Source organism: Anser anser (genome assembly GCF_964211835.1).
Source record: "Anser anser genome assembly, chromosome: 3".
Lineage (NCBI taxonomy): Eukaryota > Metazoa > Chordata > Aves > Anseriformes > Anatidae > Anser > Anser anser.
Genome location: NC_139722.1, coordinates 81,152,861 through 81,171,780, shown reverse-complemented (window position 1 = coordinate 81,171,780; position 18,920 = coordinate 81,152,861). Strand labels below are relative to the sequence as shown.

Sequence of the window (18,920 nt, the reverse complement as noted above, 5' to 3'; positions counted from 1 at the left end):
CACAGATATTTTAATTCCCTAGAATTCTGAGCTTTTTTCAGTATAAGATGAAGTGCTTTCACATCCACTTAGTAGTAGAAATCTAATTCCCAGATTCCAAGGTTGTATAAACATTGAGCTTCACTGCTTAAATTTGATTTTAATATCTACGCAGCAGAACATAAGTAGACTACGTTTATAGGAGGCTTAAGATGTGTGTAGAAGCAGGGCTTTGTCTTGTGGTGTTTCAAGGCGAGCGTCCCACGTAAGTGAGAAGGGAGCTGCATACACTTCTGACTTTACGTGAAAGCGGCAGTAGTAAGATTATACATGCACAAACACTTGTGTGTACAGCAGTGCTATTGCTCTGAAGATCTCAGCATACCTTACAGTGTTTATTGCAGTAATACCTGTTTATCATATAATGAACTTGATGTACTTTTCCCTGGTCAGTTAAGGAGAGAGTGTGTATATTATTGTTCCAAATATGCTAAGCATTTTTTCACTTTATGTTGGGGAGAGAGTCTGAATAACGTCTTTGGCAATATTAGTGGTCTAGTGGATTTTGCAGAAGACTAAAAGCCAGTTTCTGAAGTCCTTAATGAAATAAAGGACTGCCAGGCATCAAACCATGCCAAGGAAATTGACATCCACCTGCAGTTGCCTTATGATAGCTTCTGTATATTACGAAGCTGCTTTTCATGTGCAGCTTAATGGCTGGAACAATGTTGCCTTAATGTATTTTCATAGTTTGTCTGCTTTTGTGACCCCCCCCCCCCAGATAGCTAATAAGTGAGAGCAAAGGTTAGAGCAGGAAGTGGCTGGAAATAAGGAGTAAGCAGGAGGTCTTTTGCAGAGCTAGAGCCTTGTCTGGTATGTCTGTTTTGAGAATGAGCTGTACTTGAGCTGTCTTGTTTTCACTTGTTTGCTCCTGTTTTTGAATATCAGTGTTGTTGGATGGTTAGCAAATGTTCGCTGCCTGCTTTTAAGCTACACTTCTGGCTGATTGCCTTGCATTTGTAAAAAACAAGGCATGAAAATGAAAGCCTCTCAAGTTTTCTGTTGATGCTCTGCTTGAATTACAGGTGCTGTTTTCGTAAGGGACAGCATATGGCTCCTGTTTCATAGCCCATTTTGACAGTGCCAGTTGGGTATTCATTTCTAGCCTGTTTAAAGTTTGGAATAATATCAAAATAACAAAAGGAAGAATGCTAATTTCTGCAATACATTAGCTTCAAGCTTTACTTGCATTTCACCACCAAGGAGTCAATTTTGGTGTCTGCTGCTACCAAGATAAACAGTTTCTGTAATAAACCTGGCAATGTGTGTGTTACAATTGCGCAAGCCTGTTAGTGTCTCTGTCAGTGATGTGCTGGTGCTCTTCACCATACCTGTTGTCCTTTGCTAACAAAAAACAGAGCTTAAATTGAAAGTTTACCTTCAAAGTAAACCTGAAAATCATTGCTAATATAATCACATTAATGTTAAAATCACGGAAGAGGTCACAAGCATATTCGACGAAGTGAAAAGGTTAAGTACAGGCAAGAAGACCGGGACAAGTATTTATTGAATGGAATGAGTACAATGTAAACATAGCTTTTATTGGCCAGTAGTGACTCATTCCCATATGTTTTATTCCAGAGAATGAGTAAAACAGTTCCAATTTTAGAATTTGAGACCAGAAATAACTGTATTGTACAATGGCTTATATAAATAGCGTTTTTCCAAGTGTTAATTTTCATACCTACTGACAATGCAACTTCATTGTACTCCGTACTCAAAAGGACTCGCAGCCATGCCTTTGTGTAAAGCTTAGTCAATGTTTCTCTCTTATCTGGAACAGAAAACTAGGGAAGGTAAACAAATTAACAGCTGCATGTGCCAAACATTCTACTCGTGTTTGAATAGCCCATAAGGTAACTTCTCATAAGTTGATTTTTTTTCTTACAAACAAGGCTATTGCTCCTTTAGTGCAATGTATAACAGGGCTAAAAGCATATAACCCTGTATACAAGATTGGTTGCTTTTATTGAAGATAAGTGGGCTACAGGAAATGAAGGCTTACAGGTGGCTCATGTATGTCATGCACACCTCAGGTACGTGTAACTTTGCTTTACTCAGGCACTCTAGCTGGGCCATGCAGTTGTATGGATAGCACTCAGTAGCGTGGTCATTTTAGACTGGCAGTTACTAACAAGCAATTTGCAGAAGTTCTGATATCCACTTCATAAGAAACAGGAGACTGAAATAGTTTTCTGTTCTTGTTCTTTGCTAGTACTGTAAAATTAATATAAAAATTAAAAGGCCTGAGAGGAGGTGGGTTTTTCAGAGCAGTAATTTAGGCTCTTGTGTGAACTGGAGACCACCACCAAACTTTCCACCTTGTCTCTTACCGTTGCGGTAGCTGTTGGACAGCAGTTACAGAAAGTAATTGTGAATTAATGTTAGAGCATTTTGATTTCATTTGACTTACTATAGTATTTCATTGCAGTGTTGCTATAGTAATTTGCTAATTGGTACTTTTTATTGTGTTACTAGACTTTTCAGATATTTCTGGGCAATGTATTGCTGAAAGCACAGCCAACTCAAAGACAGAGTTCACTCTCATGCAGAATACTAGTCCTGGCCATGAGCTTCTTTGCATTTTCATCATTCCCTCACATTGTAGCGATGTTGGAGATAATACCTAATCATTAGCGCTGTATAAAGTTAGTATATTCATGATTTGGTATTCAACGCTGAACAACTGGTATTATTTTTAAGTTCCATTGTGGTTTAAATTATTTCAAGAAAGCTTTTGATATTTTCTTTTGAAGATACAAAGCCCACTGAAGTGTAAGGCATTCCTATACTTTAAAATGCTCAACTGATGAGCAACTTCATAAAAATGAAGTAAAGTCCAGAGAAACTACAAGTTTCAATTGCAGGTAAAGTACAATACTATATTTATATGTATATTTATATCTATACCACAACAGTAAATAGAAAGTGCATCCCCTGAGAGCTGGCACAGGAAGGGGCTAAAGGCAGAACTGATAGGAATTGAATTAAGGATGATATAAAGATAGATGTGAAGAGATTATATTTGCATATCAGGTCATTCACAGCTTAAATGATTTATTCTCTTTAATGCTTGAGGATTTTTTCCTTTCAGATGTGGTTACTATTCATAAAGAACACCTCAAATAAAATGAGATCATATTCTAGAGGGTGGTATGGAATTTAAGGATGTGCATTTTTTTCAGGGCTAGCAATGCGAAGCCCTGACACACTGTATATTCCGTAACTGTCCCATTAGGATTGTATACAGCACTGGTGAACCAAGATTTTGGTAGTCTTCTTGCTGTTCTCTTATGGTCTTGTTCATCTGTGATTTTTATTTCACCTACACAATCTCTCTGAAATCCAAAGACAAGCTAAGACACTCTACCTTGCTACTGGTACTTGGTACAGTGTCTGCTTCCATACTGCCAGGCATCACAGCAATTAAAGATGTCATCTTAAAACAAAAATACTGCAGTAGAGTAGTTCCTCCTTAGAGCAAGTTAGTTGGCATACTTTCTCAGAGTAAGAGGAAATGCCATGCTGTGTGGGATGAAGTGTCAATATACCACTATCTGCAACAGAAAGAGAAAGTGATAAGCAGGCTGAAACGTTAGGATGTGGGTGGATTTGTTGTTTGTTTTTGGGGAAGGAAAAAAAACCCTCCGTGGAGCACTCGCTTTGTTACAACATCAGTGAGGCAAGTTGTTCAGTGAGTTTGTTTTAAAAGCGCTATGCTTTAAGGGCTTAGATGACTGGTCAGGAAACAACACAAAAGGAAAGAAGGCTTGCTCTGCGTATGCAACTTTTCTGGAAAGTTCTTAATTATTTCTTACTTGATTTTGCTTTATTCTTTGCCTTCCATACAGGCTGAATATTGAGGTGATCTGAAACGGCATTTCCATAGACGTGTGGTGTCAGTCTGTTTCAGGACTGAATTGCAGGGAAAGAAATGGGTATAAATAAGCAGCTAGCACTAGTTGAAATGATTCCTTCTAAACAGAACTGCTTTGTCCTGCATGATAGCCCAAATTTTTTTTCTGTGCTTTAGAATAACAGCATCTCACGTTCTTAGCAATTGTGTATGAAATTCTCCGTTAAGATGGCATGCTTCATGTCTTTTTGCATTAGTGTTAACAAAACAGTGTTTTATCTTACAAGTGATGTTGAAAATCTTTTGTTAGAGTATTGCAACTTAAATCCATGGAACGGTGCAAGCAATGCAGAAAACTTGGAGAGTAAAGCTTCTGAAAGAAGGACACTGAAATATGGAGAACAGTGTGTCTTTTACGTCTTCTAATAAAGTCTAGTGCACAAAAACCATGAGTTGCCTAGGCTATTATTGCTGTAGTTGCAATGAGTTATGAACACAGGCTGTATGGATAAGAAGGTTTTCTGTGAGGCTTGAGTTGAAATGTGCTGCTCCAAGCACTCAAAGGTGGGCCAATTACTACAAGCTTGCCTGGGGAGGCAGGAGGTGTGTTCAATGCACATACTCCATCACAATCGTAAAGATAAAGCTGAAGTTTTCATTTAATTGCCACCTGATTACTACAGTCATGATCTTTCTCTTTTTTTTTTGCTTTTCTATCCCTGAATTAAGGGGAATGGCGGCGGGGGGGGGGGGGGGGGGGGAAGGGAGATATGGACTATAAGTGGTTTTGGAGCATTCACGTAGAGACCTTTATAGTTGAATGTTTTTTCAGTCTTTTCTTGGTGTTGAGCTTTCATGTTCCCGCTGATGGCAAATGCATTTCTGGCTCTTAATCACTTCTAGAGAATGAGGTTTTAATGTTTAGATTGGCTTTCAGCATTGGCACCCCAATTTGTGGATGTTTCAGTAAATGTGTGATTGGACAGCTCATCTGTGTATGTCTGATGTGCTAATAGATGCAGCTTGTGAAAATGTCAAGACTGATAGAAATTGGGTTCAGTTTAAACATTAATTTGTGACCTGGACAAGTTGGATTGATGGGCAGAGGCCAATGGGATCAGATTCAACGAGGCCAAATGCCGGGTCCTGCACTTTGGCCACAACAACCCCATGCAATTCTACAGGTTTAAGGCAGAGTGGCTGGAAAGCTGTGCAGAGGAAGAGGATCTGGGGGTGTTGGCTGGCACTCGCCTGAACATGAGCCAGCAGTGTGCCCAGGTGGCCAAGAAGGCCAACGGCATCCTGGCTTGTATCAGGAATAGTGTAGCCAGCAGGGCCAGGGAGTTGATCATCCCCCTGTACTCAGCTCTGGTGAGGCCGCACCTTGAGTGCTGTGTTCAGCTGTGGACCCCTCGCTACAAGAAGGACATCGAGGCCCTGGAGCGTGTCCAGAGAAGGACTACGAAGCTGGTGAAGGGCCTGGGACACAAGTCCTGTGAGGAGCAGCTGAGGGAACTGGGGGTGTTTGGTCTGGAGAAGAGGAGGCTCGGGGAGCCCTTATTGCTCTCTACAGCTACCTGAAAGGAAGGTCTGGGGAGCTGGGGGTCGGCCTCTTCTCACAGGTAACTAGTGACAGGACTAGAGGGAATGGCCTCAAGTTGTGCCGGGGGAGGTTCAGGGTGGAAATGAGGAGACAATTTCTTCTCACAGCAGTCAGGCATGGGGAGGGAGGATGGAACTCTTACATTACTTCAGTGGGTTCTACGAAGAGTAAAGCATATACAATACTGTTCTCTTCCAATTTTATTAACTACCTCTTTTCCAGTGATTAGGGTAATAATGATTTGGATATCTGTCAGGGCAAAAGAAAAGGACTGGTTTGAAGTGCAGTCAGGTGCCGATGTAAATGCATAATTCAGATTCTCCATCACTTGTATATAGAGCTGCAAGTGCTTAAAGTATTATCCATGTGGAGAGTCATCACTTAAAAAAAAAAAAAAGATACTGCTTCTAGAGGAAGATGTTTAAACTTGAATACCTAGCACATTTTATATTTTCAAAACTAATGAACTTTATTATGTTAACTTACCCTGCGTGCACCAGTTTTTCTCTGTAACAGAGTTTTGGTTATACAGAGTCATAAGCTAAAAATAGAAATAAGAGCTTTAAAGCTCAAAACTCAAGGAATTTTCATGAACTACAAATAGCTATCATAAAATGCATTTTAGAAACAAAGAAATTGCTTATTAAATATAATGCATTTTTTTGCTTTTCAAACAGGTGAACCAAGGGTGGCATTTCTGGAATATATCTACTTTTCCTTCCAAATAGATGATAAATGTGTTAAGCTAGTGAAGTAATTCTGGTAAGAATATTTTCTGTTACAGAGAATGTCATATGTATAAATATTCAGTCTTGCCACTGAAAGAAGCTTTTTGTTCTATTATTACTCACAAACTTGTTCTTTCCTACCTTATTTTTTACTTGTTTGTAAATGTTTCCTGATCGGGCAGTATTAATCTTTCTGCTACATTTCAATGATCTTAAGTCATTTGTCCCCCTTCATGGAAGTTCTGTGCTTGGATGTTATGAAAATATTTGAGTTTTGAAGATTTTACTTCAACTGTTTACATAAAAATAAAGAGTTAAATATGCTGTAGTATTCATTAAATGGGTTTTATATGGATTAAATATTCTTGTTTCTGTAGTTGCTATCACAGATCTTTTTTGTCTTGCCTTCATCAATGATCTAATCAGTTTTCTATAGCTTACTTGCATTTCCTTTGGCTTTTGTTTGTTTTAAACTTCTCAGCATATACTAGTGCTGACCAACTGAAAAACTGTAGTGTAAGATAAAACTTAAATTATTTAATAAGAGTGGATATGCAAAGCATATGAGTGCCTTGTGTGCATTATGTAAAGTAAAATTAGTTTAGGAGTCAGTATCAATGCTTTTAGTATTTTCTCCTGAACATGCACAGCAGAATCAGTATCTTGAATTGTGTACATAATAGTAGTGATTGCCACCCACTCAGTTGATTTTGTTTGAGGGGAAACACTGTTGGGGGTAAGTCTAAAGCATTATATTTATAAGGTTCCCACATTTATCTTAATTCACTATTTTTTCCTTTTTTCCCTTGAAGCAAGATGTATATTACTTGAATATATAACAGGGTAGAAGATAATGTCTCCTAATAAAATATTTAAGAATGGATTTCCTATAAATTCTGTTTAATAGCTACCTGTTGTCCCTGTATTTTTTAGTTTAAATGCATTTTAGAAGCAGATGAAGATTGAAGGTCACATCTCGCCTTTTTTTTAAAAAGTGAAATTAAGTAATTAACTTTCATTTATGCAATGTGAAGGAATGCTGTGTATCATGGGCTTCACATGTTAGATTTATAAAATGAGTGTTTGGAATAATCAGCTGTTAGCTAAAGTCTCACTGAAATAAATTCTCAATGCTTATCTTTCCTATTCGTTTCTACCTTATATTGGTATATTGATTCCTCAGTCCTTCAAATCTTTCATGTTTGGGAAGTGGACAGATAGTGAAGAAATGCTCTTCTCTCCCCCCTCTATTTTCCGTAAGGAATGCATTTTCTGTAGTATTTAATTTCTGTACTTCCCTCTAATTACAGCTCAGACATGAGCAGTGCCAGTAACTCACTGGCACGGGAATTTTTGACGGATGTCAACAGACTGTGCAATGCGGTGGTCCAGAGGGCAGAGGCCAAGGAAGATGAAGAGGAAGAAACTCATATGGCAGCGCTGGGACAATACTTAGTTCAAGGCCGTGGGTTTATTTTGCTTACCACACTGAACTCCAGTATTGATCAGGTAATAGTTTTTCTTACCTCATTATAAACCTTTTTGTGTTGTTTTGAAGGGGTTTGTCTGGCTTGTATTCGTGGTACTGGTTTTCTTGCCCTTCTTGTGTGTGTGCAAGTTAATTAGACTAGAAGTTTAGAAGGATAAGTTGCAACTACATTCTGTCCTTCACCAAGAACAAAAAATAGCTAATATAACTTCGCCAGATGATAGTGGTGGCTATTAAACTTTTGATTAGTTAAGCCATGTGTAAAACTTGAGTGCAGCAGCTGGGTGGAAAGAAGCAATAGGTTAGAATTTTTGAAAGGAATGAGTCTTTTTAGGGAATCTGCAGTTGACACGCAGTTGTTACTTTGAGAAGGTTCTTCTAGTTTAAAGTAGTAAAATAAGATTAAGTAACAAGCATCTTTCATTTTTGGGGGGCAATGGGGAGAGGAGTGTCATGCATCTTTCAACAAAAATTCTGAGGATAGTTTCTTGTTGACTGTCATGTGTATGGATGATTGATATTTGAGTTGTCCTATTTAGAGTCTATCCCAGAATCCCATATATGCCATAACTGTAGAGTTTTTTTTAAAAAAAGTCAATCCTTCTTTCCTAACTGCCACCATCCTTCACTGATGGTGTAATTTCAAGAAAAGGCTCCAAAATCTTACTAAGCTTTGCCTATTCAGAGAACTTGATTGAAACGTATTTGCTTTGTTCTTCCCCATCTTATTTGTTGTACTGTTTAGTAGTTCTCTACTTTCCATCCAAGAACGAAAAGAGGTGGGGAACAAGAAAGCAAATACAAGTCACTTTGTAAAAGTGGATCTAATAAAATGGAACTTCAATTATCAATCTAGTTTGTAGTGGGGTTATGTTGTGGTTTAACCCGGCCGGCAGCTAAACACCACACAGCCATTCGCTCACCCTCCCCCCTCCCTCTCTGGGATGGGGGAGAGAAACGGGAAAGTGAAGCCGGTGAGTTGAGATAAAGACAGTTTATTAAGACAGGAATATAATAATAACAATAATAATAATAATAGTGATAATAATAATAGTATTAATAATAATAATGTGTAAGAAACAAGTGATGCACAATGCAATTGCTCACCACCCGCTGACCGATGCCCAGCCTATCCCCGAGCAGCCGGCCCCCCACCCCGGCCAGCCACCCCTATATATTGTTTAGCATGATGTCAGATGGTATGGAATACCCCTTTGGCCAGTTTGGGTCAGCTGTCCTGGGTCTGTCCCCTCCCAGCTCCTGCTGCACCCCCAGCCTGCTCGCTGGCAGGACAGAGCGAGAAGCCGAAAAGTCCTTGGCCTGGTGTAAACACTGCTCTGCAACAATTAAAACATCAGCATGTTATCAGCGCTCTTCTCATCCTAATCCAAAACATAGCACCCTACCAGCTACTATGAGGAAAAATTAACTCTGTCCTAACCGGAACCAGGACAGGTTATTGATGGACATGTTTCTGATTCAGTCTTTGGAATGTTCAAGCTTGAACTATTTCAGTTGGTTTCATTCAAAGGAACACTTTTTTTTCTGTGAAATACCAGGTGATTTATCAGTGAGGTGTTTGTTGAACCAAACCAAGTGAATAAGCTAGCATGAAGAAATTTAGATATATGTATGCGGAAGTAGCTGATGCTGCTTTGCAAGCTGTAATTCATTTTACCTATTGACTTCAGTAGCTTAGCTGTGTAATTGCTTAAAACTTTAGCAAGAAGTACTCTGAATACTTAATCTATTAAAATGTTTAAGTAGATAGCATGTTAACAGGTTTTTTACTTTTGTCCTGTCTTCTAACATTTGCAAATGTGTTTCTAAGGACTCTGAATCCAAAATCTGTGTAAATAAAGGTGTGTACGAACATTTCAAGTCACTCTTAAATTCTAGGCTTCAACTGAAAGCAGATTGGTAAGAAGTCACAACACTTTGTTAACAAGCTTACTCAAAGTTGTTTATCTTCACACATCTTAATTTCATTGCTACCTTGAACATTTGGGTAAAGATGTTCCTTTCACTGCATATCCCTGAATTGTGGTAACTACCAAAATGGTCAAGTCAGACTTTTTTGAAGAGGAAAAAGGTGGGATTTCTTGATCTTTAGGACTGAAACCACACTGGTAGTGATGCACAGCAATGAGGAAATTAATTGTTAGAGTTCTGTACCTTCTACTGTTTGTCTGCATTAAAATTCTTAGAGTTGAAGTCTTAAAATCCAAGTAGGATTTTGAGGTATTTTAGTAAGTAATCTGTTTTCTGAATTAAGAATCATCTATCTTCTTTCTTATATTTTTACCTTTTCATTGTGAGTCAAAAACATCACTTGATAAGTGTAAGTTTTTCATTGGTTTAAATGTGTTGGTCTGGATAAAGTAGAAAGCATCACATAAAGTTCTCTTAACTTATAGTTCTCTTAACTTGTATTTCTGTAACTACAGAAACTTCGAACTTTTCCCGAGCTTCATGTTGACTTTGACTAAATCAACTAGTTACTTGCTTTTGACTTTTCTTTCCTGGTTTTCCTGTTTGATTTTTTTTCAGAAGCATAATAAATATCTTAGATGCTTTCTTATTGGCTGCAGGTAATGATTGTAGCACTCTTGGTGGTTAGGTAATTTTTCCACTGCATAAAACAGAAGAAGGGCTTAGGGAACTGAACGTTTATAGCTTTTAAAAATAAACCTGAAGATTATTCAGGAAAAAAGTACAAAAGCTTATTTGTTTTGTTTCTAACATAGGAGCTGACATGTCGGGAAGAACTTCTGACTCTTCTTCTGTCACTTTTGCCGCTGGTGTGGAAAATCCCTGTCCAAGAAGAAAAAGCAATAGGTAAATTTTATGAGTTATGGTATTAAGGACCTAGAAAAAAGTGATGCATTGTATTTGTGTATTACTACAGAGGAAAGGAATTTGAAAGAGTGTGATATTTTCATGGAGGTGGAAATGTTTCATGGTGAGGTAGGAGGAAAAACTGGTTCTTAAAGTGATACATGCTGGCACTGTAGAGTGATCAGAGGTAGGGTAAGAAAGACTTTACTGAAATTGAAAAAGAGAATAGGCTTAAAGACTAATTAATATCAGACAGAGTATAAGTGCGATGAAATGGTAAGGAGGTAGGCTCTGAAAATAGAAAAATACTATAATGATGAACAGACTCAGGTTGCGTTTCTTAGCTGGATGTTCTGTGTCAGAAAAACTGATGTGCTAACAGGAATTAAATCACGGGAGTTCAACTGCTGAAGAATCAGTTTAAAGCAAATTAAAGAACTAAAAGGTACGATAAAAAATAAAGAAGTTAAAGGGGTGATACAAGATAAGCCTTCACAAGAAGTGAACCAGGAAATGACTGTCAACTTCATTTTCTGGGGGGGCTTTTGCATTTGTTTGCTTTCTTAGAGGATAAAACAGATGATGAAACAAATGAAAAAATGGTTTGTTTGAAAGGATTCCTCAGGATTCCCACCTGAAGCTTTCCCAGTGCTCTCTGCAATTTGCAAGTCCTGTGAATCTAAAGCTTTGTTAATATTTGGAGACTTAAGGTATTTAAAATGCAAGCTTCATATTACTTTCATGTAATTAACTACCCTGCTTGCATCTTTCTTCCATGGTCCTGGAAGCATGATTGAATTAAAGAAACATCTTGGTCTCATGATAGCTTACTGACTCTTCCAGTTTAGTTTAAAATGCTGGTGTTTTAATAGGATAAGATGTATTGGTTTTGCACTTTGCATAATGCACGATTTTTCCTACTACAAGCTTCTGTCTTATATTACTGATGCAGTAAAGATGCTGTATTCAGTTGTACACCAAGAGCTGGGTTTCCTTGGTCTGAAATAAAATATATCTTGACCCATCTGTATTAGGTAACTTTTTTCTTTCTGTGAAAGAAAATACTCTTTATTTTGTAAAGTACTTTTAATTAACTTCCTGCCTCCAAAAGAGATGATCCTTAAGGAACTATGACTGTGAAGCAGCAAGGAACAGTCATTCTTGCACATGGAAGCACTTTTCTTTCAGTTTAATGGTTGTATCTGTAGTGTGGGCTTTTGGGGCTTTGTTTTTTTTTTTGGGGTGGTGAGGTGTTACTGTTAACTATCACATTTTTTTAAATACTGAACTTACTGGATGATGAATGTTTGCAGTTGTTTTATGCTAGGTATTCTATTGCCCAAGGCATCCAGATACCATTGTGACATTAATCAGAAATGATAATGGACTTTATCCAAGAGCACAACCAATCTTCTCCACCTGCTTTTTCAAATTATGGTCTGAATCTACCAGTACAAGAGAACTGGAAAAACTTGTATTTTATTCTTCAAAGTCATCTTGCCAATTGAATCAGACTTAAATTTTATATTTGCCATTTTATACTGAGTAGCTGAAAGGTGTTCAGTCTTGACTTGGCTTTTGTGGGAACATTCCACACCTTAATCAGTACTCCTTTCCATCTTCTTGTCCTGATTATTGCAGTAAGTCTACAACTTTTGCCTGTTGCTTTTGTTTGGAACAATTAAAGCTGAAGTGATTGAGGCCTGTATACTTAAAGATATGCAATATTTCTAAGTAGGTATTTTTTCCCTATTACCACGAATACTCTCAGCTGTTTTTCATATGTTCTTATAAGAGGGCTATGAGTGAAGGCACTCAGCTCCTAAAGCAGCTGAGATGCATAAAGCAACAGTAAGTCATCAAATTGAAGACCTTTTTTCTCCCCTTTAGAGAAGCTTTTTTCATTGTTGTGGGATGAGGTTGTTTCAGAATGATTATTGTGAGACTTAGAACACATAAAATGGTATGCACACAGTAAATATTACTTGTGTTACTGCCTAAAACTGCTTCCACAGCTAAGCAATAAGAGATCTCAGAGTTGGTATCTTGCTGATTAATATTTTATTACTGCTGTATTAGTGTAAGTTAACTGAAGTTGAACTGAGTGTAACTAATGGATTATGGTTTTGTTTCTCTATATCTTATCTGTAACAGCCAAAAATTTTTTTTCAAACTACGTTTTCTTCCCCTTGCTCCTCAAACAGTCCTTTCATGTTCTTGATAAAACCTTATATTTTAAGGGAAAGGAATAGCAGTGCCTACAAATAAGTTCTGGGAAACTCTAGCACGTTTTTGTCTATCCCTAATTGAAAAATTAACTCTGCTGTCTAGGCTTTAAAAGTAAGCCAGTATTGTTCCTAAATGTCAGTTGTTTACTGACTTAGTACATGCCTGTAGATGTCAGACATAGGCAAAAAAAATGGTCTATTAAAATACAAATTTCTTTCATATTTTTGAAGCAAAAGTATTGAAGTATTTCCTATTTTTGTTTTTAACATAATTTTCCTGAATGTTTCTTTAATGTTCCTTTGTTTTTCTGTTGCTATAGGTTTTAATATACCCTCTACAGTAGACATATGCCTGACCAAAGAGAACAATTCAAGTTCCGTGAAATCTACTCAGGAAAAACTAGGATTAGATGGAAGCACTCGTTCGTCTCTTCAGGCTTCTGTAAAACTAAATCCTCGATCTCGAAAAAGTGGACATGTGCGCAAAACCACCCATCGTTACTCTGTGCGAGATGCGAGAAGATCTCAGCTGTCCACTTCAGATTCAGAGGGCAATTCTGATGACAAGACTACTGTAATGATGAAACACAGACGCTCCCAGTTCCTGCAGCCTTTTTTAACGTATCCGGTTAGGGAAAGCTACCTTGTAGGTAGAAGTGACTACTTACCTGCTGAAACGGTACCAAATTCTAATCTCGATGCCCCTAATCTAGAAGACTCCAGCCAAATTACTCCAGCACATGAGCTCAACCCAGAGATTTTGAATGAGCCAGCTGCAGGAATTGTTGAGAGCAACACGGATAACTCTCCTTTTGACCTATGCCATGTATTATTGTCACTGTTGGAGAAGGTGTGCAAATTTGATATTAGTTTGAATCACAGTTCTGCTCTTTCAGCTAGTGTGGTGCCCACATTAACTGAATTCTTGTCAGGATTTGGAGACTGTTGCAATGTAAGTAACACAGAAAATGAAGTAGTTTCTGCAGGGTGGACAGAAGAACCTGTGGCTTTGATCCAAAGGATGCTCTTTCGAACTGTACTGCATCTTATGTCTTTAGATATTAGCAATACAGAAACAATGCCTGACAATTTACGAAGAAATTTAACAGACTTACTTAAAGCAGCATTAAAAATCAGAATTTGCTTAGAAAAGCAACCTGATCCTTTCGTTCCAGGGTACAAGAAAACACTACAGCAGCCGGTTCAGGATGACTTTGTATTTTCTAGATATCATCACAGAGCTTTGCTTCTACCTGAGGTTATAGAAGGAGTCTTGCAGATTTTGATCTGCTGCTTACAGAGTGCAGCCTCTAATCCATTCTACTTTAGCCAAGCTATAGATCTGGTTCATGAGTTCATACAGCATCAGGGATTTAAGCTGTTTGAAATAACAGTACTTCAAATGGAATGGCTGTGTATGAAGAATGAAGGAGTAACTGGGGAGGCCTCAGAGCATCTGAAAGCCCTTATCAACAGCATCTTGAAAATAATCAGCACTGTCAAAAAAGTGAAATCAGAGCAGCTCCATCAATCAATGTGTACAAGAAAGCGGCACAGACGATGTGAGTACTCTCACTTCATGCATCACCACAGGGATCTCTCCGGGCTTTCTGTGTCTGCTTTTAAAAACCAAGCTTCCAAAAATCCCTTCGAGGCAGCTGATGGAGAAGTTCATTATCCTGACAGATGCTGTTGCATTGCTGTTTGTGCACACCAGTGTTTGCACTTGTTGCAGCAAGTTTCTTTGAGCAGTACTTGTGTTCAGATTCTCTCGGGTGTACATAATGTAGGAATATGCTGTTGTATGGACCCAAAATCTGTGATTGTCCCATTGCTTCATGCTTCCAAGTTACCAATATTAAAAAACTTTCAACAGCACATACTGAACATCCTTAACAAGTTTATATTGGATCAGCTGGGTGGAGCAGAAGTTTCTCCAAAAATTTTACAGGCATCATGCAATATATGTACTGTTGATTGTGATCAGCTTTCTCAGTTGGAAGATGCCTTGCAAGGCAACTCTAATGATGCCGGTCTTGCATCTAGTTCCTCTTGCAGAGTTCAGGGAATTCTGCCTAGCAGTGGATCTGAAGATATGTTACTGAGATGGGCTGCATTAGAGGCTTATCGGGACGTTGTTTTTGAAGAAGACAAACTACGTGGCATGCAGATTGCAAGCCATATCTGCCACTTAATCCAAAAGGGAAATGCAGTGGTCCAATGGAAACTATATAACTCTATTTATAATCCAGTGCTTCAGAAAGGGGTTGAGCTAGCTTGCCATGCTCAACAAGTGGGAATAACTACAGCTGATAAACACACGTGCAGTTACCATAGCCAGTGCTTGCCTTATGAAGTACTCCAGATTTATTTGCAGACACTCCCTGCGTTGCTTAAATCCAGGTTGGTTGATTTTCTGCTTATTAGTGGGAAAAGATGCTATTTATGTAGTACAAAGTTTTATATATTTGTCACCGAGTAGGACACAAACCTTTTTTGGACAGTAGTCTGCTTTGGATATTGGGGGGAGGTGGGACACAAGATCAAAACAAGATTTACTCCTATATTCATAAGCCATACCAAATGAGGGTTCTGCAGTGATGGGCCATGGCCTCTAACAAGTCAAAACAAAGCATGAAAGCATGTAGAAACAGTCTTTGTGACATACTCTTTGCCTCTTAATTCCTCATGCTGAAGTGAGTCAGGAATGCTGAACATGTCACTTTTCTGTGTTAATTAAACCACTAAATTTTCTGATCTGTTTCCGTTTTTCTAATGTTTACAGAACACTAATCATTTAAAATGGTTTAAAAGGAGAATAACATTCTTCTAAGAAATGAAATAAATTCCCTATTTATTGTGGAGTCAATCAAGTAGCTGTTGAATAAATTTCCATTTGTGTTTATTAATAGGAATGTGTCCTTTTTTCCATTAAAGTTTCTGATCATTTCTGTTGGAGTCTTGATAAACTGAAATGAATTTAATAGGGTTACCTGAGATGGTTATGAAGAATAGACTAGCATTCCAATGTTCATGAAGGCTTGCCTAATACATTTCTAACATTTATCCTTATCTAAACAGTCCAACTATCAATTTCTGAAGAAGCATGTAGTGAAAAGCCCTTTGTGGCAAAGAGATAAGAGAATTAGTTTAGATTTATAAAACAAACAAAAAACCTTTAAGGTATCTTATCTACCACTGGCCTAAAACTTGTATATATACAAGTCAGTACATGACTTATTTCATTCTAGAGTGCTTATCTCAGTTACAGTGAAAGCTGATGCTTCAGAAAGGAAGATGGAGAGTAGGGAAGGTGGATGTCTGCAAGCCAACATAGTACATTAAGAAACTTAGATCCTTACTTCAAACTGTTTGAATTCAATGTAATATGTGGAGAGTAGAAAGAATGGAAAAATATACTTGGAAATTCCCCCCCAATTTTTTAATATTGAACTTTCTGGTACAACAGTCCTACAAAGCTGTGCTTCAAATGTATTTCAGATACAATTCGAGTGTTTTTACAACTGTTAACACACTTTACTAGCTATGTCTATTTAAGATCTCAAGTTTGAGAGATTCGCTACTTTCTAGTGAAGTCACAGATGTGAAAGACATGGGGATATTGACTAGCTACAGTTGCTAATAAAAAGTTAGGTGGAAGTACCACCAAAATGCATGTTATAGAGTTAAACACCTTTTTTAATGCTTTGAATATCGTATATCTGTGGTCTGTGTTTTAGTGGTTAACCAATGTTATTTCCTACATTGTATCTTACCAAAAAGAGATGGAATTTTCCCATCACATTCCTGAGGTGGGATACTTACAGCAATTACTGTAAATGTCATCTGTCCTTGGTGTTACTTAAGTGTGGACCAGAGGATTATTTTTGGGTATCTCATCTTATGAATAGCTCATGAGGTCTTACAATGTTAAATGTTCCTTTTATGAGGTAACTCTTATGCTTTCTCTCACAGGATAATTAGGAACTTGTTTCTGAGTTGTAATGGAGTGAATCAAATGACTGAGTTAAACTACTTAGATACTTTAAGAAGCTATTCTTTGAAAGTGTTAGAGACTTTGATACTCTGTCTTGGTGATCAGCAGAAAGAACAAGCAATGCCAGAACTAGAAGACCTCAACAGTGAACATCAGACGTCTATGCCTGAATTGCCTGCAGCTCTTTGTAGCCAGCACATTGTTTCAGAAGTGCCCCAAAGCCTGAGCAAGTTTTATGCTGGCCTGAAAGAGGCTTACCCCAAAAAGAAAAAGTTTGAGAGTCAAGACATTCATGTTAACACAATAAACCTATTCCTCTGTGTTGCTTTTTTATGTGTAAGTAAAGAAGCAGATGGTGATCTGGATTCAGCTAATGACTCTGAAGATACATCAGGATATGATAGTACAGCCAGTGAACCGTTGGGCCACAAATTACCGTTTCTGTCACTGGAAAGCCTTACTTTGCCCTCCCCGGAACACATTCACCGGGCTGCAGATATCTGGTCTGTGTGTCGTTGCATCTATTTCTATAGCTCAGTTTTCCAGAGACAGTTCCATAGACTTAGAGGCTTTGAAGCATGCCATAGACTACTCATCCTCATAATTCAGAAACTTGCAAAAAATGAGAAGGAACAAGACAAAAAGGAGAAAGTACTGAGTGAAAGCAAAAGTTCACATGGGAGTCCTTGTGCTGACCGTCTCAACAAGGATGACGCTGTTCAGTTCCCTAAGAGCAGGGAGATGACACAATCAGAGCTCAGTAGTGCTGACCATCTTGCTGGTGCAGAACAGCTGATGCCTGAGTGTGTCTCTTGTGACATCTCTGTGAGTAGGGAACATGCTTCGGTTACATCAGTTGCAAATCTTGAAGAGATTAAGACTTCTGTAAGAGAAGATACTGAATGGGCACTTCAGGGTATCAGACTTCTGGAAGCTCTGCTGACAATTTGTCTACACAGTGCAAGCACCATCCAGCAGAAGATGGAAGGGGAGGTTTTTCACCAGGTACTGTGTAACTTCCCTTAGTTTATCTTACTCATATTTGTTACGTATGGTATTACTTTAACAATAATTCAGTCAGAATTCTTCTTTTGGAGATTAAAGAAGGTTTGTTCTTACTCTGGTACCATAATATGTGTCATGTGTCAAGTGTACTGTTTAAGTGTAGGCGTTGTAGTTGGTGGTAGTGGTCAGCAGGCGTGAAGGAGTGGGAGTAAGCAGACGGACAAACTGGCAGTTGCTGTTTCTGGGAAGGCATCTCCCCTTGTGTCAACTTGTTTCCCTTTTTCTGTACCCAGTAAAATACTGATTTGTACCCTGCGTCTCTTTGTCTTCTGCTCTTTTGGGTTGGATCCGTGTTCGTGCCAGTTTCTGCTTTCTCAGAGGCTGAGGGAGAATGTTGTAGAATGGCAGAATAATCCAGCCTGGATATTTTTACCTTTGTGGCTTCTTGAATTGTATTTCCATTTTTTTCATTTGTCTATTACAGTTTGAGCCAACATGGTTAGTGTGGCTAAGGGCTGAACTGAACATCATATGCTCTGTTCTGGGTTAATGCATCTTGAGTCCGAGAGAAGATTGATCTTAGCAGATGGATTTTTTTCTTCTGTAGCCTAAGATGGTCCTGACTGGAGGAAAGGGATGGTTTCCTTGGCCCATAAATGCAATAGTAGATGTTGACTACTGTAAATTGCTGGCAATTTTTTTTCTGGTTGGGTATGGCCTGCTCTTTCTACTTTTTTTTCTGTGTAGTTCTTTTGTCTAGTCCATGCTCTATGGCGGCTGTCTAAGCTGATGTGTGAGAATGGTGAGAGAGACTTCTTTTCTGAAAGGGTCTTCACTGGATAATGTGTGACAGAGGTGAGATGGAAGGATTGTTGCGTAGGGAAGACATGAATTGTATGCAGTACCTTGCGTGTAATGTTTTTGATGAAAATGCTGAGCAGAGCATGGTGCTTGAGGAAAGGAGTATTAGAGGGCACAGATACTTAAGACACCCGAAGAAACAGTTATTTAAGCTTTAGAGGTGAATTAATTCAGCATACCACCAAAAGCTGTTGATTCATGGAAGACACCTTTGCTGTGCTTTATTTTGATGGTCATCTTGAATTGTACTTGGCAGTTCACTGTAAAAGCAGGAGG

General features: G+C 38.3%; 1 protein-coding gene across 3 annotated transcripts in view; it reads left to right on the top strand.

The window, feature by feature from the left end:
* The window catches only part of LYST (lysosomal trafficking regulator), an 85,056-nt gene that overhangs the window by 10,161 nt on the left and 55,975 nt on the right, over window positions 1-18,920 (top strand). For all 3 annotated transcript variants that reach the window (XM_083830070.1, XM_083830068.1, XM_083830069.1), the window contains exons 2-6: window positions 6,176-6,260; window positions 7,537-7,735; window positions 10,463-10,553; window positions 13,102-15,184; window positions 16,757-17,783. In XM_083830070.1, the coding sequence (XP_083686196.1) occupies window positions 7,544-7,735; window positions 10,463-10,553; window positions 13,102-15,184; window positions 16,757-17,783 (3,393 nt within the window). In that variant the 5' untranslated portion in view covers window positions 6,176-6,260; window positions 7,537-7,543. The remainder of the gene's footprint in view (window positions 1-6,175; window positions 6,261-7,536; window positions 7,736-10,462; window positions 10,554-13,101; window positions 15,185-16,756; window positions 17,784-18,920) is intronic.